The sequence below is a fragment of the Pipistrellus hanaki genome (genome assembly GCF_964339955.1).
Source record: "Pipistrellus hanaki genome assembly, chromosome: 14".
Lineage (NCBI taxonomy): Eukaryota > Metazoa > Chordata > Mammalia > Chiroptera > Vespertilionidae > Pipistrellus > Pipistrellus hanaki.
The window spans coordinates 15,716,255-15,739,072 of NC_140516.1; the positions used below are offsets into that span (position 1 = coordinate 15,716,255).

The 22,818-nt window shown below is 38.4% G+C and overlaps 1 protein-coding gene across 5 annotated transcripts in view; it reads left to right on the forward strand.

Moving 5' to 3' along the window:
* The window catches only part of ASCC1 (activating signal cointegrator 1 complex subunit 1), a 74,992-nt gene that overhangs the window by 32,571 nt on the left and 19,603 nt on the right, over nucleotides 1–22,818 (forward strand). For all 5 annotated transcript variants that reach the window (XR_014796864.1, XR_014796865.1, XM_084904980.1 and 2 more), the window contains exons 7-9: nucleotides 353–472; nucleotides 5,123–5,247; nucleotides 8,250–8,335. Coding sequence is in view for 3 of the 5 variants with exons in the window: in XM_084904980.1 (XP_084761106.1) it covers nucleotides 353–472; nucleotides 5,123–5,247; nucleotides 8,250–8,335 (331 nt within the window). In the remaining 2 variants the exon portion in view is untranslated. The remainder of the gene's footprint in view (nucleotides 1–352; nucleotides 473–5,122; nucleotides 5,248–8,249; nucleotides 8,336–22,818) is intronic.

Below are 22,818 nucleotides of genomic sequence, written 5' to 3' on the forward strand. Positions count from 1 at the left end.
TGATTTTATACAGAGAGGAAGGGAGAGAGATAGAGAGTTAGAAACATCAATGAGAGAGAGTCATCGATAAGCTGCCTCCTGCACACCCCCTTCTGGGGATATACCTATAACCAAGGTACATGCCCTTGACCGGAATCGAACCCGGGACCCTTCAGTCCCCAAGCCGACGCTCTATCCATTGAGCCAAACCAGTCCCGGCCATATATTCATTTTTAAATTAGAAGGATAGTTAAATAATGTTGTTAGTAAAAAAAATCCAACAACTTAATTTTTATAGTTTGACTATGTACATTAACTATGTTTCAAAATATAAATAAATAATTATAAAAATCTAATGGTTTTTCCTTTGCAGCGACATTGCTGGGGGCAAACCCCTAGAAGTAGAGATGGAAGGGATAGAATACATGAATGACGATCCTGGCATGGTGGACGTTCTTTATGCCAAAGTTCATATGAAAGATGGCTCCAACAGGTATGTTTCTGGAACACTTTGTTTTAGTCAGGAGCTGCCTAAAAGCATCCCTGGAAGTTCAACTAGTTTTGATTCCTTTTCTTTAAGATCTTATTATTGCAAAGAGTGTGTCAATTTTTCTTCTTTTTGTAATAGTAAGCTGATACTTTGAAAGAGGAATTTGTTGTAGGAAAGAAGTCTTTAGTTTGATAATTATGAAGTTACTTGTATGGTAGATATTGACAGTAGCAACTTAGTTTTTATGGAACTCAGTGCTTCCTTTGTATTCCAGGATAATAGGATGCAGGAAGGGTAGCATTTTAGGTTGTTAGTTACAAAAGTGAAATAATGCAGATGTTGTGAATACTCAGGCAAAATGGGAATGATAGCTATATAAATTTCATAAGATTATTAGGATTGAATTAATTTATATAAAATGCTTTAGAATAATGCTTGGCATATATACTAACTCATCAAAACATACATCAACCAGTGTTTAGCCTTGGCCGGTGTGGCTCACTTGGTTGGAGTGAGGTCCAGTACACCAAAAGGTGGTGGGTTCAATCCCTAGTCAAGGCATGTTTGGGAAGGCAACCGATAAATATTTCTCTCTCACATTGATGTTTCTCTCTCTCCTTTTCCCTCTCTCTAAAATAAATAAGCATGTCCTTGGGTGAGAATTAGAGAAAAGTTTATGTCCTAGTGGGTTTGGATCAGTTGATAGAGCATGGCTTGTGGACTGAAGGGTCCCAGGTTCAGTTCTGGTAAATGGCACATGCTCAGGTTACAGACTTGATCTCCAGTAGAAGATGTGCAGGAGGCAGCCAGTCAGTGATTCTCTCTCATCATTGATGTTTCTATCTCTCCCTCTGCCTCTCAGAAATCAATAAAAATATATTTTTTAAAAGTACTATTTTTTATTTTTGTTTATTACCACAACCTGCAACCGAGGCTATTTCTGAGGCTATACTAGGCATCCAGAGCCATTGCAGGTTTTGGTGAGCAGAGGAACCCAACTTGAGTTAGTTTGTTTTGTGTGATCTTTTCATTAAGGTAACTTAGAACAGAGCTCACACTGAACCAGAACCGTCTAGAGACGTGGCTTCTTTCATTCTGCGTAATGTCTTCAAGATTAATTCTTGTTGTAGCATGTATCAATATTTCATTTATTTTTTTAATATGTAGTGTTTTTTAAAATTGATTTCAGAGAGGAAGGGAGAGGGAGAGAGAGATAGTAAACATCAATGATGAGAGAGAATCATTGATCTGTTGCCTCCTGCATGCCCCCCCACCCTGGAATAAGCTTGCAACCCAGGCAGGTGCCCACACTGGGAATCTAACATTGACCTTCTGGTTCGTAGGTCGATGCTCAACCAATGAGCTAAGTTGGCCAGGTAATGCTTCATTTCTTTTTATGGCTGAGTAATATTTTATTGTGTGGAATTACTTTTGTTTATAAATCAGTTGATAGACATTTGGGTTGTTTGTACCTGTTGGCTATTGTGAATAGAACTGTTTTAAATTATTTTGGGCTGACTCACTGTTTAAATGATTAAAGCCATGGTTTTAATTCCCTTGATTTACCTTGTAATTTTATAGGGTATTATAGTCACTCAGCTATTAATTTGTTTCCTTATCCTCTGTTATGGAATTTACTTAATTTTTATCAGTATTAGTATAAACTTTATTGTTGTAAGACTAATATCTGTGATGGTCTTATGCAGTTAACATGAAGTTATAAGAAAAATATACATGGAATTACAGTGTTTCATGAAATAAATTAGTGAATATTTCCTAATTTAGGCCTTCAAGTCTGCTTTTTATTTTTTCCCTCTCCCCCCCTCCCAACCCTTTTCCCTTTCCCGCCCTCTTCCCTCCCATCCCCCTCCCTTCCCTGCCTCTTCCCCATCTCCTCTCCCTCTCCTCTGCTCAACCACACTGCTTCACTCTTTATTCTGGCCCCCCAGTTTGCAGGTCACCCTCTTCTCCTGTACTAAACCCCGTTCTTGTCTCTGTCCCCTGGGCCAGTACAGATACTAGAACAGAATGTTCCCATTTTTCTGGACCTCCTCTCTGCCTAGCTTGGCTAAGGACCTAAGCCGAGACTCCCCCATCTGCAAGTGCAACTCTAGAAGCATTGCTACATGCCATGTAAAGGAAGTTGGGTTTTCATTTGATCATTTGTTTTTTTAACAAAAAATATTGAATGCCCGCTTTGTGCCAGACACTGTGCTAGGCTTTGGATATAGAATGGAATAAAGCCTGACCCAGCCGTTGTCCCCATGTAGTTGACAGAATAGTGGAGAAAGCAGATGTTAACAAATAGCAAATGTATAACTGCAAAGTGTGACAAAGACAAAGCAGGGAGAAATGGTGCTCTACTAAAGAGAGAAAATATTATGATGGGATGGGCAGGGTCAAGAAAAGCCTCTCTAAGGAATTGATATTGAATTGGGATCTAAAGGAGTTTACAGGCAAGTGAGAAGGCTCTCCTCACCTTTTGTTTCAGACAAAAGAAAATGCAGAGCAAAAGCCCTGAGGTAAGAAAAAGCCTAGCAGGTTCCAGGTATGGATGAAGCATAGTGAGATGAGATGGCCATGTGAAGAGATTAAAGGGACTTGGATTGAGGCAGTAGCAATAGATATGAAAAAAAGAAAAGAAAAGATTAAATACAAGTAGAATAAATAAGAAGAAATCCATATCAGGATAAATCATAATGGAACTGCAGAACACTAAAGGAAAAAATCCTAAATCACCTACAAAGGATTGACCTTATAAGAACAGTGGACTTCTCAGGATCAACAACAGAAGCCAAAACCACAGAATATCTTCTAGAGAAAATAATGGTCAACCTGGAATTATGTATTCAGGAAAAAAGATTTTAACAGTTAAAAAATGTAATGTAATAGTCATCTCTGGAATTATATACTCAGCATTAAAGAATTCATGTTCATGAACTCTATACATGTCTCAAGGCTACTTGAATCCAGTGAAAGAGGTGATGTTTGGTACTAGTACATCTAAAAATGTAAAATCTAAAAAATATGAAATCTCTTGTTCATTAGCACATTAGTGACTAATAAAATGTTTTTTTGATCCAGGAAAGTCAATGAGTATGCAGCACAAATCTCAAATAAGGCCAGGGAAAGGTTGAAAGGTGCAGGCTCCTCCCCTCACTCTGTCCCCACGTGCACTGCTAAACCTTTTTAAAAAATATATATATTTTATTGATTTTTTTTCAGAGAGGAAGGGAGAGAAATAGAGAGTTAGAAACATCGATGAGTCATTGATCAACTGCCTCTTGCACGCCCCCTACTGCGGATGTGCCCGCAACCAAGGTACATGCCCTTGACCAGAATCGAACCTGGGACTCTTCAGTCTGCAGGCTGACGCTCTATCCACTGAGTCAAGCTGGTTTTGGCTCAATCTTTTTTTTTTTTTTTTTTTTAATATTTTTTTTTTATTGATTTCAGAGGAAGGGAGAGGGAGAGACAGAAACATCAATGATTAGAGAGAACCATGACTGTCTACCTCCTGCTCGCCCCCCACTGGGGATCTGGCCTGCAACCTGGGCATGTGCCCTTGACCAGAATTGAACCTGGGACTCTTCAGTCTGTAGGCCAAAAATCCACTGAGCCAAACTGGCTAGGGTATGTTCTGTCTTTCGATGTGACCTCCCAGTCAGGGCCAGTGTTCAATGAGAGCTTGTTTGGGCTCAGGGTGGATGTTTTGGCATGACGTGTAAAAGCCACAGACTAATTCTATCATCAGGTGCGAGGGTGGTCACAGACAATGGCTGACTCTAAGGCCTAGGACCAAGATCCTCTCCACCACCTACTTGCTGGGATAATGATCCCTCTTGTTGGAACTACTGGCAAAGTTGTTCTTCAGAGTTGAAGGAGAGATAAAAGAATTTTCCAGACAAAAAACCTGAAGAAATTCATCATCACTGGACTGACCTTGCAGGAAGTGTTAAAGGGCATTCTCCACGCTGTTGAGCAAAATGCCTGGACAGAATGGAGACTTCCAATGCAGAAATTGCTTCTGGTGGAGGTACTAGAATGAGTGGCCATCATTAAGATAGAGCCCATCCACTGTAGACCCTGTAGTCCTTAGAGCCACCTGACATGAGTCTACAAAGGGAATCAGTCATGCAATCGCAGCTGTAGATATTCTTTTATGTAGTTACTAGATGCTCGGTACATGAATTTGTGCATCAGTGGGGTCCCTCGGAGTGGCCTGTGGAGATCAGGCCCCAACTTATGTCCCCAGCCTCACAGCCCCGCCTGGCACCCTGCCTTGGCCTGGCACTGCCCCCTCACCTGCTCCACCATCCTGCCTGAGGGGCAATTGGTTGGGGCCGGGTGCCCTACCACCACCACTGGTCATCGTCTGTGGGGCGATTGGTGGGGCGATTGGGCTCCACTGGCACCCACCTTGATCTGGTGCCACTCGCTCACCTGCTCCACTGTCCTGGCGTGGTCCCGCTCTTGTTGGGCCCATCAATGCCTCCACTGCCACCTGCTGCCAGCGCTGTGTCGCCAACACCCACCATGTTCTGTGCCACCCCCTGGCATTGACCAGAGCAGGTGCTTCATAGATGTTGAATTAGTAATCAGGGGCTCATGGTTTTACTAAGATTTTTGTATTTCTCTTTTCCATTTCACCAGGCTGCAGGAATTAGTTGATCGAGTCCTAGAACGTTTTCAAGCATCTGGACTAATAATGAAAGAGTGGACTAGTGTGAAACTCCATGCTACCGTCATGAATACCTTATTAAGGAAAGACCCCAATGGTAAGTCCACAGAACTGTAGCACAGTTTGTCATTGGTAAGGCCGAGTGATATAATCTCTGGAGTTTAAATAGATTTGGCCTATAAAATAATTTCTGATATATCTTCTTGTTTTGATCTGTTAGCTTGTTTAAATGAGCGCAGTGGAAGTGTGCAGGGACATGTCTAGCATGAGATTGTGGCATCCCTAATCTTTTGTTTCTGTCATACACAGGGTTGTTAGATTTAGCATATAGAAATACAGGATGCCCAGATAAATTTTAGGTAAACAATGAATAATTACTTTAGTATAAGTATGTCCCATGCAATACTTTAAAAAAAAAAAAATATATATATATATATATATATTTTATTGATTTTTTACAGAGAGGAAGGGGAAGGGATAGAGAGCTAGAAACATCAGTGAGAGAGAAACATTGATCAGCTGCCTCCTGCACACCCCCTCCTAGGGATGTGCCCACAACCAAGGTACATGCCCTTGATCGCAATCGAACCTGGGACCCTTGAGTCTGCAGGCTGATGCTCTATCCACTGAGCCAAACCGGTTAGGACTGTCCCATGCAATACTTGCTGGCTTATTTTGAAAGAAGAAAGAAGAAAGGAAGATTAGCTGGTAAAAGTAAATATTAGACCAGTGGTTCTCAACTAGGGGCAGTTTTGTCCCCAGAGCAGTGGTCGCCAGCCGGTGGTCCACGAGGTCCGGAGGGTTGGCGACTGTTGGTTAAGGAAACGTTTGGAGCAGTGGTCGCCAACTGGTGGTCTGTGAGGTCCGAAAGTTTGGCAACCGCTGCCCTAGAGGATATATGGGATTGTCTAGAGACATTTTTGGTTGTTACAGTTAGGAGGATAGGGGTGGGTTTCTGCTGACATCTAGTGGGTAGAGGCCAGGGATCCTGTGTAACCCTCTGCATCACACAGTATAGACCCCACAACAAAGAATTATTCAGTCCAAAATGTCAACAGCACCAAGGTTGAGGAACCTTTTGTTAGAGTAATAACTTTCCCCCCCTCATGGAATCTGAGGCTTCTTATAAAAATGCCTTGTTTTAACCCTATATTTCAAAAAGGATCTTCTTTTCTTTCCACTTCCCCTCCCCGAGTGAAAGCGTCTTTAACACATTCAGCATCTGTCTGATCAGCCACAAATTCAAGTTCTATGTAGCTTCTTTTTCAAAGACCTATTGTGTAAAAGATACCAGCACAAAATCCCATGCTTAGTGTTGTTTTTTTAACTCAGTAATTCTTTTATTTTGATTTTAATTTAATCACTTGTGGACTACTTCAGAAGTGTTAAGAAATGACTTGCAGATATACTTAAAAATACTGGATTGACAGCTAATTTGGATGATATGTTTCTAGGCAGTTCTCATTTTGCCACTTACTCCATTTAAACTCAAGGTCCTTATTTATTCCTCATCTCTTTCCTGAGCTGTAGAAATTCCACCTGGGAATCGAGAGGGGAATACCATGTAATCTCCATTTCCACTTCTCTGCAAGCGTGGGTTTGGAGAAATGAACCTCAGAAAGTAGAAAGTAAGATACTAAACAGGATTGAATCAACATAAAGGGACTCCAAAGTAGAGGGATGGAACCAACTTTTTAGTTTATAAAATGCTCCCAAGAACCTATTTCTAATCAGAATTGGCATCTGAATTATCTACATCTTTATTATGTCTTTTTTATCATTGCCATTCTGTGGGTGTGTAGTGGTATCTCATTGTGGTTTTTATTATCATTTCCCTAAAGGCTAATGCTACTTACAGATTTTGAAACTGTCATTAAACATTTCAATCTTAAGATATGATTACTGTTTTTTATAGATAATTATTTAATATGATTTACTTTAAAATTCCACATCTTCTCTTAACAGGGGATTTATTTTTAAGTTGTAAAATATCAATGGAATTGGGAGCTTTGATTAAGAGAATACTTTTAATTAGAGAAATGGTTCCATAGTTACCCATTTATAATTCCAGTGGGCTAGCTAAAATATATTATGTTCATGGAGTTAGCACTTAAATTTTAGTCCTTAAATCTGGTTTTTACTTTATTTTATTAAGGACTAAGATTTAAGGACTTATATATATTATATCAAAATATAAAAAATATATATTTTATCAATTCTGAGTTGGTAATCCCCATACCTATATACAGTAAAAAAACATATTCAAAAGTGGAAATGCAAATAGTTTTTAGGACAGAAAAGGGTTGCTATTTTTGGAAAGTATCCTCAGAGTTAAATAATTCTTGAGGACGCTTTGATTTTTCTATACCCTGTATTCTTCTTCGTGTTGAATTTTTACTTGAAAGGGACATAGAATAAGGTTTTATGCTTTTCTTTCCTGTGATCCCTTTCTTTTGATATTCCTTTTCTTGCTATCCTTTAAGGACATCTTTTGGGATAAGCAAGCTAAATTAAATCAAGGAGTTAGAGGGCAGCTTTGATGAGGCTAAGGTCATAGATTTGCTACATTTCTGTGTAGAATGTCTATTAGGATACCTTTGATTGGGTCTTCCTCATTTAGGAGGTGTTTTTCCCAAATCAACCCAAAGCATGGTCGCCCACATTTTTGACTAGCTAATGTGTGAACTTTTGTGTATTTTTATATGTATTTAAAAAACATGCAGCTTTTATAGAATCTTGGGTTTTTAGACTACGAGGAGCCTTTGAAGATCACCCAGTCTTAACCAGTAACTTTGTAAATGAGGAACGAGTGCCCGGAGAGGAGACATACTTGACTAAGACTATAGCTAGTTACATAGTTGATGTACAATGACTGCTTGAACAATGTTGAATGAGTAAAAATATACTGAATGTGATGATGACAGAGCTAAGACTAGAGACTGGGTCTCTTGATTAATACCATGATGTTTTCCCTCCATATTATGCCACTTTCCAGTTAGTACATGGAGATTTTGCTAGTTGTACTTACAGAAACCCAAGAGAAAACAAACATAAATGGTCCAAGCTTCTCTTCTGACATTTTCTTTGTAATATTTACAGCTGAAGGCAGGTACAATAGCCACACAGCAGATGGCAAATATATCTTCAAGGAAAGAGAATCATTTGATGGCAGAAACATCTTAAAGGTCAGTATGAAAGAGAGTGAATTAGAAATCCATTGACATGTGTTCGAAATAAACAAGGAAAACAAGTCATTCTCTTTTTAACAGTAAAGTATATTTTTCTTATGCTTCCCATGAGGCTCATTGACTGAAAGGACTATTTAAAAAAATTTTTTAATGTCCTAAAAGAAAAACCTTTTTGACTCTGTTAAGGCTGTAGTATCTCTAGAAACTGATGATTTAAGCAACAAGAATCCAACTACTTAGAGCCATAGGAATAAGTTGGTTTTTAACCTGGTGAGTTTTACTCTTGTTATTTTTATTTTTGGAGGTCTGAGTTTGCATTTTTTAAGTGAAAATAGAATTGTTTGTCTTGTTCTAGTAAGTTTTCTTTTCTCCCACAAAGTGACTCTCCAAAGTTGTTTCACAACCTATTTTTACTCAGGAACAGCTCATGTCCTAAAAAGTAGGTAGTTTAGTTCTGACTGCTGAGGCTTTGCTTTCTCCGTGTTAAATTAATCCATAAAATTTAAATAAAAGGGGCTCTTCAGGATTGCATTTATCTTTCTTCCACAGACCACATTCTTTAATGGTCACAATTTATGTCTTCTCTATCAGGTTTAAATGCATTGCATTTCTGGGCAAAGAGAAACATAGGTTGATACCAGTGGAGAGGTTTTTGATTCTGCATTTCACTTGTTCTGTAATGGTTTAGGTCATACATTTGCAAGGCCATGGATGTTTTCTTTGGAGCTGGGAGAGAGAAGATGCATATAATCAGCTTTAGCTTTGGAAATACTTTTCTTTTTTCTTCCCTACCCAGTCCTTCATTCCCTTATCTCGTTTTGTCCCTTGACAGTTTTCTTGTCAGTTGCTTCTACTTAATGACATCACTCTTCAGCTGCCGCAGAGCCCAGCAGAGCAATGACAGAATTCACTTAAGCAGGCATTCCAGCTCCCACATTGCAGAGCTAGGCTGATTCCTTCTTTTCCTTATACTGTATCTTTCCCCTTTTTGAATATTTTTCTTGTTTTCAAAGTATCTATGGTACCTTTGGGTTTGAGTGACAGGCTGCTAATGAATTTAGTTGCAATTAACTACTGATTTTCCTAGGCCACAGCTTCAGTGTGATATGAATCTTTCCCTATCTCATTTCCTTGGAGACTTTCCAGTACCATAGTTAATTACTTTGCTTTTCTGTTGTTAATTTGATTAAGAAGGAAAATAGACTGAGTGGGAAAAGAAATCTGTAGGAATGATTCAAATCAACTTGGTTCTTTTGGAATTAGAATAAAAACACAGACGAGCCGAAACCGATTTGGCTCAGTGGATAGCGTGTCGGTCTGAAGACTGAAGGGTCCCAGGTTTGATTCCGGTCAGGGGCATGTACATTGGTTGTGGGCACATCCCCGGTAGGGGGTGTGCAGGAGGCAGCTGGTCGATGTTTCTCTCTCATCGATGTTTCTGGCTCTCTGTCCCTCTCCCTTCCTCTCTGTAAAAAACAATAATAATAAAATATATTATAAACAACAACAACAACAACAAACAAACAAACAAAAAACACCTCAGACAATATGTTGATATGAAGTGCTTTGACGTCTATGAGAGCGAGGTGCCAACAGAGAGAGAGAGAGAGAGAGAGAGAGAGAGAGAGAGAGAGAGAGTGTGTGTGTGTGTGTGTGTGTGTGTGTGGAGGGGGGAATGGCTGTATGAACATTATGGATCTCTCACTTGATATTTAATTTCTTTCACTTTGTTAAGTCAGTTTCCAATTAAAGATGCTTTGTCTTAAAATCTCCCTAACCAGCTCAGGGATGACATGAGTGTAGCTCCCTCTAGTGTTGGCAAGGCCTTGCTATATCTAGTATCTATAGCAGCAGTACCCATATTGGTTCATGCCCAATCAGAATTTTAGAACTGGGCCCACTCAGGTAACTGGAGATTATTTCTTTAATCCCGATCCACACTAATGACACAAGATCCAACCAGGTTAAAGTGATTTGCAAAAGGTTATTGCTAGTTAGAAATGGAGTGTGAATCAGAACAAAAATTCAAAACTCACAAATTAAAATTGTTCCTGCTGCCTCCCATAAAGATACTTAGTGTCTATTTTTTATTTAATATATTTTATTGATTTCAGAGAGGAAGGAAGAGGGAGAGAGAGAGAAACATTAAAGATGAGAGAGGATCATTGATCGGTTGCCTCCTGCTCTCCTTCCACTGGGGATCGAGCACACAACCCAGGCTTGCTTCTGATCAGAATTGAACCTGGGACCCTTCAGCCCACAGGCTAATGATCTGTCCACTGAGCCAAACCAGCTATGGCGATACTCAGTGTTTAGATAGAGATCATTAGATATTTGAAAGTAGGCATAACTATTTAAACTGTAATAATGTCTGATTAAAACTTGTTCCATAGCTCTGGCTGGTTTGCTCAGTAGTTAGAGTGTCGACCTGGGGACTGAAGAGTCCCGGGTTCAGGTGAGTCAAGGGCACATACCTTGGTCACAGGCTTGATCCCTGGCCTGGGCTGGGTGCGTGTGGAAGGCAACCAATGCATAAGTCTCTCTCACATTGATGTTTTTTCCCTGTCTCTTTCCTCCCGTCCACTCTCTCTAAAAGTCAGTGGGGGAAAATACCTTCAAGTGAGGATTAACCAAATAAATAAATAAAAAATAATTAGGCATTTGGGGCTAATAACACACACACACACACACACACACACACACACACACACACACCAAAAAACAAAACAAAAAACAACAACAAAACAAACTTGTTCCATAAATGTTGGGGCCAGTTAGTCTAAACCTATGGCTAATTAAGAATTGGACTTTTGAGCTGATTTTAATACTGTCACATACTAATTGTGTACCATCTGCCAGACTAAGTGCTCTGCAGATAAAACAGCCAGTATGATACAGCCTGCCCTCTAGGAGCTTCCTGTCTTTGAAAGGGTACAGATGATTAACCAGCAGTTTACAACACAAAAGGATGGGGGCGAGTTATGAGTATGGAGGAGAACCTTTCAGAACAGATAGTTATAACAAAACATCCTTTGGTATAGTTTGCAATATTTTACTCCAGAAAATACCATCTTTCACCTGAGTTTAATCAAAGGGACTAACTTTTCTTTGAGAATAAAGGTGACATATGGCCTCCCCAAATACATAAGAGGTAATAACTGCATTTGTAAAGTAGTTATAGCAGCCCACCTTTTGGAATTACCACAAATGGACTCGTCTTTCTCCAATAGAACACGAGAACCCAGGGCTCCTGAAACTCTTGTGGGGGAAAGTAAAAAACCAGTGGATTATATATATATAGTTTTTGTACCAGATAAAATTATTATGTTTAGAAAGGAGGAATAATTGATTTCACTAGCAAGATAGGAACTGACTTGGAGTAAACAGAAAGGTTAACTGCATAGGTTGTTAGGTTGAATTCAGTTGCAGTTAACTACCGCAGTTAATATGTGTGCAGCATATCAGCAGCTACATAGATCAAGTGTCAGCAATGTGGGAAGCAGCCTTGGAAAAGAATCAACTTACCCTACTTTTCAGAGAGAAACAAAACGAGAAGGCAAGTCATTGCTCATGGCTGTAAGAATGTAATGAGTAACAGCCAATAGCCATTCTCTTCCTTGAAGAGAATTGGTCCTTTTGGCTCGATGCAAAATTATGTGTTCTGGGTACCTTACAAAGAAAAAGGGGAAAGAGCTCCAATGACTTTTGGAAGAAGAAGCCACATTTTTCTTTTGTACAGCTCTTTTGAGAGTCGCTGCAGGTATTTGGTTATTTCAGGTTAAAATAAGACTTTTCTTACCCCAAGAAGGACTTTGAAAGAACTGAAAATTAAATAATAATTCTCCCGTGTGTTTCAAACCAGAAGAGGAACAAACATATTTAGTTGTGGTGGGCTTTTTAATAGAACCCTGACAGAGAACTTTGAAAGGAGGATGTTTGAGTGAAAAAGACCTAAGCCAAATTAATAGGATCGTATCCCCTCAGCATTCCATTTCTAATCTAAGAGATACAAACTAAAATACTACTTGTTTATCCATAGGCAATGCTAAAATTATGCTGACCTAAAGACACACTGCCAGGAAGTAACTGCCCCCTTGCTAGCTGGAAGTAGAATGGCCATTAACTGCCAGCTCTGGAGAGAGAAATGGTCCTAATGGCAGTCTGTTTGGGGGACTTATGAAATGGCCTTAAGCAATAGAATCAGTATTCCAGGAGTGTGCTCTCAGCAGATCGAGCAGGGGTACAATATTAACTGTTCAGAAGCTTAGCTGTAACTGCAGAATGAAGAGGAGACATCAGAGCTTTCGTTGTGCTCACCAGAGGAGGTGGTTTGGTACAAATAAAGGCATAGTAATGTATTCGGGAAGGAATAGAAAGAAAGTACTGTAGGTCCAAGATAAAGGACACCATGGAAGAGCATTTCTTTAGACACTTTAAAGTCCTGGGAAATTCAAGCCAAATAGAAAAGGAAATGAATTTGTGCCTTTTTCACTTTATGTATAATAATCTTTAAATTTAGCAAAAGAGGGAATTTGCAGTATAAAACTATGTTGATTTTAATGCTTTTCTTGAAAGCATGTTTTTTTTTTTAAGTCTGTCTGTCCACATTGAGACTTTTCTTGAAAGATGTAAATAAGAGTAAAGCAAGTACTGATTTATTTTTGCTTTTGTTCCATCGCTGCTTCTTAAACTCTTTTTTTAAAAAAAAGACAGTTAGAATGAATACATTGAAATTTAGATCTTTATTTAGTTTATTTTACTTAAAGAAGTTTCTGTAAAGGAAGCTGTTTAAAAGTACATATTTATTAATCTTTGGTGAAATATATATTACTTTTAAACAGATAATCACACCGTGAACAGTGTACTATCAAGGTCAAAAAGTAGGGCAGGCTTCCCATGTCCTTCCCTGACCAACTCTTTAGTCTGTTTGTCCTGAGACAACAAAGGCACAATTAAGTTCTCAAACAATTTCAGTGAAGAGGCTTAATTTGAATGATTCCTTTGTTTTGAAGTATTAGAAGAGTATTGAAAAGAATATTTTTATTTTTTCTAGGGAAGAGAGGTGAGATTGAGAACTATGTAGTAATTTTTAAAGAAAATATATTAATGTCTACAAAGGGAGACCAGAAAGTATAGTATTTCTAAGGAAGAAAACATTGTGTTTTTTTATTATTCAGTTCAATAGTCAGTCATATTATACACTGTTCCTGAAAATTACTTCTTAGTCACATGGTTCTTCTTCAGAAATTTTTTTTCAAAACTCAACTTTTTCAGAAAGCCTTTCCTTGAGAGTCTATCATCAAATGCTCTATTGCTCTATTATATTTGCAGCAAATTGAATGTAGAGTAAAGCCTCTCATTACGTCTCATTACCACCATAGCTATGGTGTCATATTTACTGCCTGATATTTCTGTAACTTGAAACTTAATATTATTTAAGTAAAATCAGTATGCAGGTTGACACTAATTAAATTCAGTTCACTTGGACAAGTTCAGTTCACTAATATTTTGTAATAGCATTTATCTATAGCATTGAAAACAGTCATATTATTCTTGACAACCACGTGAAATATGCAACTTGTTAGAGGAGCAGACGTACAATTTTCTGAAGAATTTCACTTGGAAAATAAAATTAAATATGTCGTGAAAAAGATAAATTAGAGAATAAGAGAGCCCATAGAAATTACATATATGTACTAACAAATACATATATTCAATTAAGGAAGATAAAGTTAAGGAAATCTCTGCAAAAGGTGAAGAGATAGAAAATATGAGGGGAAAATATGACAAAGATGATCCTCAGGCATTGCAAAAGTTAACTATTAGGATTCTAAAAGTAGAAAATAGACCTGGAATGAAGCAATCTCTGGACTGGTAGAAGCAGGTATTGGGCAGTAGCAAAGAAAAATCCTCTTTCGATTGTTGCCTAGAAATACTCTTTTACCTAGAATTTTCCTCCAAGGAACTCCTCCTCTCTAAAAGGCCAGTACACAGCCAACGATATTTAGGCTTATGTGGAAACCGCTCCACATAAGCAGAGACACATTCAAAACTCATAAAGACTCGAGAGTTATCAGGCTTAGGCTAACAACACCTATAGTGGGTCCTCATTTCTCGAACTTAGTTTGTTCCAGAAGGCTGTTTGAAGACCGAATCATTTTCCCCCCCATTAGAAATAATATAATTGAATTAATCCATTTCAGACCTCCAAATGATTCCCTGTTTAACTTTTCATATATACAGTGCATATCTGTTGTACTGTTTGACCTATTAATAAACACTTTAAAAACAAAATACATGGGATATAAGTGAAAATTTAACAAAAGAAAGGAAATGTACAGTAAATAAAAAATTTTGCAATAATTATAAGCAGTAACAACTGAAACCAGTTTGGCTCAGTGGTAGAGCATCGGTCTGCGGACTGAAAGGTCCCAGGTTTGATTCCGGTCAAGGGCATGTACATTGGTTGCGGGCACATCCCCAGTAGGGAGTGTGCAAGAGGCAGCTGGTCGATGTTTCTCTCTCATCGACGTTTCTAGCTCTCTATCTCTCTCTCCTCCTCTCTGTAAAAAATCAATAAAATATATTTTAAAAAAATAATTATAAGCAGTAACAAAAGCAAAAACACACACAAAAATATACACAGTATAATATCCTGAGATTTTAACAGTGGTAAACTGACTCATATTAGCACATTCTCTCCTTTGATTGTTACCTGAGAGATGTATTACTCATCATACAGATATCCACATGAAAGGGTTGTCAGGTTGAGAAATGAATTGTTCAAGATAGGATACGTTTGAGAGGTTCCACTGTATGCTTATTATATTCAAAGAAATAAATCCAACCTTAAAATTTTTTATCAGGTAAGTGGGAACTCTTGCAAAAGAAAAGTGATGTAGCAGTTTTGAGGAAAAAACTAAATAGAAATGCTAGAACTATAAAATGCGGTAACTAAAATTAAGTTAATGGATGGGTTTAGCAGCAAATTTGACATAGAAGAGGGAAATAGTGAATTGGAAGTTGGCTCAGAAGAAATTACTCAGAATGTGGCATGTACAGAGGGAATAAAAATTACAGATGAGAGAATAAGTGACATATAGGATACAGTGAGAAAAACTAAAATATATTCAATTGGAGTCTCAGAAGGAGAGAGGAAAGAGAATGGGGCAGAGTTGATGAAACACATCAATCTGCAGATGGAAGAAGCCAAATGAATTACAAACAGGAGTTCCGTTAAGTGATACTACATTATACTTTTTTTCAAATTTTTATTTTTATTGATTTCAGAGAGGAAGGGAGAGGGAGAGAGAGATAGAAACATCAGTGATGACAGGGAATCATTGATAGGCTGCCTCCTGCATGTTCCCCACTGGGGATCGAGTCCGAAACCTAGGCATGTGCCCTTGACCTGAATCGAACCGGGACTCTTCAGTCCTCCGGCCGACACTCTTATCCACTGAGCCAAACCAGTTAGGGCTACTTTTTTTCTTTCTAAAAAATATATTTTATTGATTTTTTTACAGAGAGGAAAGGAGAGGGATAGAGAGTTAGAAACATCAATTGGAGAGAAACATTGATCAGCTGCCTCCTGCACACCTCCCACTGGGGATGTGCCCGCAACCAAGGTACATGCCCTTGACCGGAATCGAACCTGTGACCTTTCAGTCTGTAGGCTGATGCTCTATTCACTGAGCCATTAGGACTACTTTTTAAAATATTTTTTAAAATTTGATTTTTAGAGAGAAGGAGAGGGAGAGAGAAAATAAATATCATTGTGATAGCAAAACATTGATTGGCTGCCTCCTGCACACACCTTACCTGAGATTGAGCCCACAACCCAGACATGAGCCTTGACCTGGAATCAAACTGGCAACTTTCAGTGCACAGGACACCCAAACAACTGAGCCACACCAGCCAGGAATATACTTTTCTTTCCTACAACTTGTGATGAATTATGGACAACATTAACTAAATTGCTTGTTGGCAGTATACGAGTTATAAAGAATAAAACCAAGGAAATTAAGCTAAAGAATGCTTTCCTTAAAGTAGTTTGTTTGTTTGTTTGTTTGTTTATTTATTTATTTATTTATTTATTTATTTTAAAAAAGGATACAGCCGATACCGGTTTGGCTCAGTAGATTGAGCATTGGTCTGCGGACTGAAAGGTCCTAGATTCGATTCCAGTCAAGGGCATGTACATTGGTTGCGGGCACATCCCCATTAGGGGGTATGCAAAAGGCAGCTGGTCGATGCTTCTCTTCATCGATGTTTCTAGCTCCTTTCCCTCTTCCTTCCTCTCTATAAAAAATCAATAAAATATATATTTTTTAAAAAGATACAAGGTAACCAGTAATTCTTTTTACTATTCCTGTCACTTTTCTGTAAGTTTGAAACTATGTCAAAATAAAAAAATTCAAAAAGAAAGAAGACAGACAGACATGTACTTAGAAGGAGAATAGGACACCAACCATTTGTTGTGTGTGTGTATTTTTTGAAACAATCACTTTCTAGAGAAGTTTGTTGAAGTCTTAGCTGTGTTTTGTTCCATTGTTTAGGATAGATACAAGTTTTATTAGCTGCTGATCTTTCCACAAAAATTGGGTCATTTGACTTCAAAGGGTAAAAATATATTAACTGCTTCCTAATAATAATGTCTCATAATAGAGCAAGCTACTAAGAAGATAGATGCATCTTTCATTAGAGTGTTTTTTGTTTTGTTTAAAGAAATGAGTCCATTTCTCTGTAAAGCCATTCTTCCTGCCATCACCCCTTTCAAACGATTCCCTCTTAAATTCCCTGAAACCCGTCTCTTACCTCTCTCATTGCACTGGCACAGTGCTGTAAAAAGTCACTGGTAGCCCCTATTTGTTCAGTACTTTGACCTACTTTTACCTTTTCCTAGAAACCACATTGAGAGTTAATATTAAGCCCTTTTCTCCTTCAAATGCTTTCTTCTCTTGGCTTCAGAGGCAGACCTGCCTCTGGATTTACTTTGAAAAAATTCACTGTCTTTTGTGGCCACTCCCTAAGGTTTTGTTTTTATCTCTGTGTTTTTCTTTTATTCTGATCTCGTTCTTTCCAAATGTTACTCATTCTTTAAAGTCCAATACAGATATCACCACTCCATAATGGTAAGGACCACCCCCGTCAGTGGTGCTCCTCTACCTCTCAGCTCCTTCCCTCTTCTCTTTACTTGGATTTTGCAGAGATCTGTAATATGCTCTTAGTGCTTAGCAATGTGTCTTGCATGGACAAGCACTGAGGAAGATTTTTTGATGACTAACTAAAACTGTTTTCCGTAGAAATCAGATTTTGGGAGAAGAGAAGAGAAGAAAAATATTTTTTTGCCCTGTACTTGAAATTATAAACATGGGCCAGCAAACTACGGTTTGAGGGCAAAATATGGCCTGCCTATGGCCTGCCACCTGTGTATGATCCTCAAACTATGAATGGGAGATAATCTGAGTGGCCAGATTATTATGATCTCTGAACGCATATAATAAAAGGTTAATATGCAAATTGTCCCCTCTACCAGGAGTATGACCAGCAGGCAGGCCGACCAACCGCCCATGTCCCCTCTCCCTGGCCAGGCTGGCCTGACCTCAGCCATGCACGAATTCATGCACTGGGCCTCCAATACACACACACACACCACACACACACACACACACACACACACACAAACATACACACACACTCTCACTGAGTGGCCAGATTATTATGCTTTCAGAGATCATAATAATCTGACCACTCGGTGTGTGTGTGTGTGTGTGTGTGTGTGTGTGTGTGTGTTTATTTATTTAATATTTTTATTGACTTTTAGAGAGAGAGGGAGAGAGAGAAACATTAATGAAAGGATGGAATATCGATCAGCTGCTTCCTGTACACCTACCACCATGGGATTGAGCCCGCACCACCAGCATGTACCCTGACTGGGAATCGAACCAGTAACATTTTGGTGCTTGGGATGATGCTGAACCACACTGCCAGGGCAATTTTTATATTTTTTAAAGTTTGAAAAAAATTTAAAGGTAATATTTTATGACATGTAAAAATTATATGAAATTTAAATTCAGGGTCCATAAATACAATTTTATTGGAACACAGCTATCACTTATTTGCACACTGTCTGCTTTTGCACTACAGTGCCGGAGTTGAGTAGTTGTCATATGGCTACCTCACCCTTTATGGAAAAAAATTTCCTGACCCTTGCTGTAAAGGTTAGAGTTTAGTTTAATTTTATTTTGCTTCACACAACACAACTTCCTGCTTTATGATTAAATATGATGTTCATATTTAATAGGTCCTCAAGATATACTAATTATGTCATAAATATTTAGTTAGCAGTAGGTCCTACTGAATTTCTGTTTACTTGAATCTTTTCTAGCAAATGCTTGTCTTTTTTTTTTAATATATATATATTTTAATTTATTTTGTACAGAGAAGAAGGGAGAGAGATAGAGAGTTAGAAACATCGATGAGAGAGAGTCATCGATCAGCTGCCTTTTGCACATCCCCTACTGGGGATATGCCCTCAACCAAGGTACATGCCCTTGATCGGAATCGAACCTGGGACCCTTCAGTCCCCAAGCCGACGCTCTATCCATTGAGCCAAACCGGTCCTGGCAAATGTTTGTCTTTTTAAAATGAATTTATTAAATCCAAGTAATCTCTAAATTAAATAAGTGAGGTTGATTTTTCAGTTAAGTTTGACTTCAACTTTATTACTCTAGATAGCAAATTCAGCTGATATGGGTAATAATGAACTTTTTAAAAAATATTTTTATTTATTTCAGAGAGAAGAAGGGAGAGGGGGAGAGAGATTGAAACATCAATGATAAGAGAAAATCATTGATTGGCTGCCTCCTGCATGCCCCCTAATGGGGATTGAGCCTGCAATCCAGGCATGTGCCCTTGACTGGAATTGAACCTGGTTCCTTTCAGTCTGCAGGCTGACACTCTATCCACTGAGCCAAATGGGCTAGGGCTGAACTTGAATTTAAGTTTAACTTCCTTTATTTTAAAATGCATCCCGAACTAATTTGTGCTTCTCTGTGGTATGCACTAATTAACTTGAAATATAATAAATGATTTATTTATGCCTTATTATAGAATATATTAATAAAAACTATTGAATGAGAAATAAAGAATACTGAACTTGTAAGTAAATTGTGCTAATTTCATAATTAGCATGGATACAGGAAAAAGTGGAGTTTAGGAAGGAGCCTGTGACAAGACATCTTTCCAAAATATGGCCGGTGTTACTTTGCAGCATTATTGATAAAATATGGCTCCACCTCTATTCTTTATAATTAAAAAACAAAACTAATAAAGACTTATTAGGAAATTATTAGGGGATTTCATATTTTAATAATAGAAGCAACGTATATATGTTAAAAGATCTGAAAGACTTCTGACAGATTTCTTAGTATATCAGATACATATTTTTAAAAAATACGGTTTGAAATGCTTCAGTTGGTTTTGTACATTCTTATTTTAGGCTATTATGTTAGGGTCGGGGTGGGAGGGAGGAAGATTTAAAACCAAGAAGTATTTCACCAAAACTTTTCCTCAGAATTTGCTTTATGAGTTGCTTTGCCTAGAAAGTGAAGTCTTAAAACACTAATGAAGGCCACCAGAGACATCACTGTCAGTGAGGTGAAACCATCGTTAAAATGAAACTGGAAAGATCAATTTGTTGATTTTTGACAAAGTCAACATCCATTCTAAAAGATACACTTTTCCTGGTCTGTTGCTGTCAGTTCGTACACTATGTTTTTTCCCCTCCCCTCGCTCTTTCTTGAATTTATGTTTATTGGTTGCTCATCTTTGCAGTGGTCCTGGAATACTTCCAAGCAACTGTTGTGTCAGCTCAGGCAGGGAAGGATGGATTTGAAGGTTCTAGCCTATACAGTGATAAGAAATAGGTCATGGTTTGACAAAAACAATGGGAGCAGAAAAAAAAAAAAGAGAGATTAAAATGACTTTTCTTAAAGTTATTTCTGGTTCTTATCAGAATGAAAAATAAACATGTTATTGAATAGCTACTAAATATAAAACACCAAGCTAGAGTCTTGTTGTGTTTGGGAGAGGGAGAATAAATATTTAGTTGTCCTTGGTCCCTTTTATATCATTCCTATCAACTCTTTGAACAAGGTGTCTGTTCTTATTGTGGAAAATATTAATCTCTTTTAGGTATTTATTTCTTGGGGGTCCAATCATATCTTTTTCCCCCAACAATTTTATTTATTGATTAGAAAGAGAGGGGAGAGAGAGAGGGAGAAAGAGAGAGAGAAATATCGATTTGTTGTTCACTTATTTATACATTCATTGGTTGAGTCTTGTATGTGTGCCCTGACTGGGGATCGAACCTGCAACCTCAACATATCGGGATGATGCTCTAACTAACTAGGGCCAGTCATACCATTTTGAGTGTATTTCACAAATGAAGTGAGTTGGGTTATGGTTTACATTGGGTTCATTGTGGGTTTTTTAGTTGTAAAATATACCTAAGATTTATCATTATAACTTGTTTTTAACTACAATTCAGTGGCATTAAGAACATTCACATTGTTGTGCAACCGTTACCACTAGCCATCTCCAGAACCTTTTCATCTTCTCAAATTGAAATTAAATAATAATTAGCCATTAAACAATAATTTCTTATTTTCTCCCCTCTGTTCAGTCCTTGGCAACCACCATTCTACTTCCTGTGTCTATGAATTTGACTTTCTAGGTACCTCATGTAAGTGGGGTAAATACAGGATATGTCCTTTTGTTTCTTGCTTATTTCAGTTACATGTTTTCAAGGTTCATCTATGGAATAACATGTAGCATATATCAGGATTTCATTTCTTTTAAAGGCTGAATAATATCCCACTGTATGTCTTTAGCTGTAATGTAAATAAACCAGGAAGAGAATATACATCTGTGCCCAGAGATGGTGACTGGGTGCTGTCATCTTTGAAGCAGCTTGTTGTTTCCAGACCAGACCTAATTAAATCATGTTAGATTGGGTGGCTAATGTTATTCTAAAGGTTAGAGGACATTGGTGGAAAGAGATAAAAGAAACATGAGGGCAGCCCACTATGCCACAGAACCATGATGACTTCTTAAGAAACCATGTCCTCTTTTCCGTAGAAAGCAATTTTATAATTAATGCTCAAATGTCAATGTTATTATTGCAAATGAAAAGTGGAAAAAACAACAACCACTGGGTAAAAGTCAACCAGGACTGGAATTCAAAGTTTACTCTCTCAGTTGTAGGTTAACACACTGATTCCAGTTTCTTAAATTGTAGAGATCTCATTAGGTATGAGTGGGGATAATTCTCTCTCTTTTCCAAGACCTTTTGCTTATTTGACTTTAGCTGACGTCTTTTGAGAGGGAAGGAGGCCATCTGAACTAAATTAAAGCCAAGTGAGTGCCATAATATAAAATGCTCCAGTGATGCTACTGAAGGCAGGTTCCTGATGGTCCCCGGCAGAGGATAAAGTATTTCCTGTCTGGCTTGATAAGATGACGGTTGAAAATCTAAGATAACTTGTGGCAGCCTCTCCATCTTCCAAGGAGCCATCACGCACCCAGTATTGTTTGGTGCAGCTGTTATATAAATGTTGCCTGACATTGCTGAGCGCATCTGATTTGTTCTTGACTGTCGATCACTGGTTCTCAACCTTTTTAATGCCTTGACCCTTTAATACAGTTCCTCACGTTGTGGTGACCCCCAACCATAAAATTATTTTCGTTGCTACCTCATAACTGTAATGTTGCTACTGTTATGAATCATAATGTAAATATCTGTGTTTTCCGATGGTCTTAGGCTCTAGAGTCGCAACCCACAGGTTGAGAACCGCTAGCAGGGTCGCCTAAGACCATCGGAAAACACAGATATTTACATTATGATTCATAACAGTAGCAACATTACAGTTATGAGGTAGCAACGAAAATAATTTTATGGTTGGGGGTCACCACAACGTGAGGAACTGTATTAAAAGGTTGCAGCATTAGGAAGGCTGAGAACCACTGGATGCTGTTCTCCTGTTGGAGAGGTTGGAGCAGAGGTGGGCTGAGCCTGATGACCTTGTTTTCTCCTCTCTCACTTTATCTTTTTTCTGAATTTGTTGCTTGGCATAATAGTCTTCTGTCCACTCTCCCAAAGCCACCTGCCCAGGGACTCCCGAGGCCAAGAAGGAATCGTCTCTGTGGCTATCCCGGGTGCTCCCCTTCAGGGATTTCTTCCTGCTGACCTGCACTTTCTTTCTACTACACAATCCACAAATCCAACCCTCATCTCCTGTTGCAGTTGTTTGAGGAACAATTATGAATAAAACCTGAGGAAAGAGGACCAAACCTAGAACAGGACTGGGGACATACTGGAATGAACGTGCAGAGGCATTCCGCTGAGGGAGAGAATTGGCCCACAGACACAATACCTGGATTAGTTCCAAAGGGGCGTCTGCCTGGAGGGCTGCTGG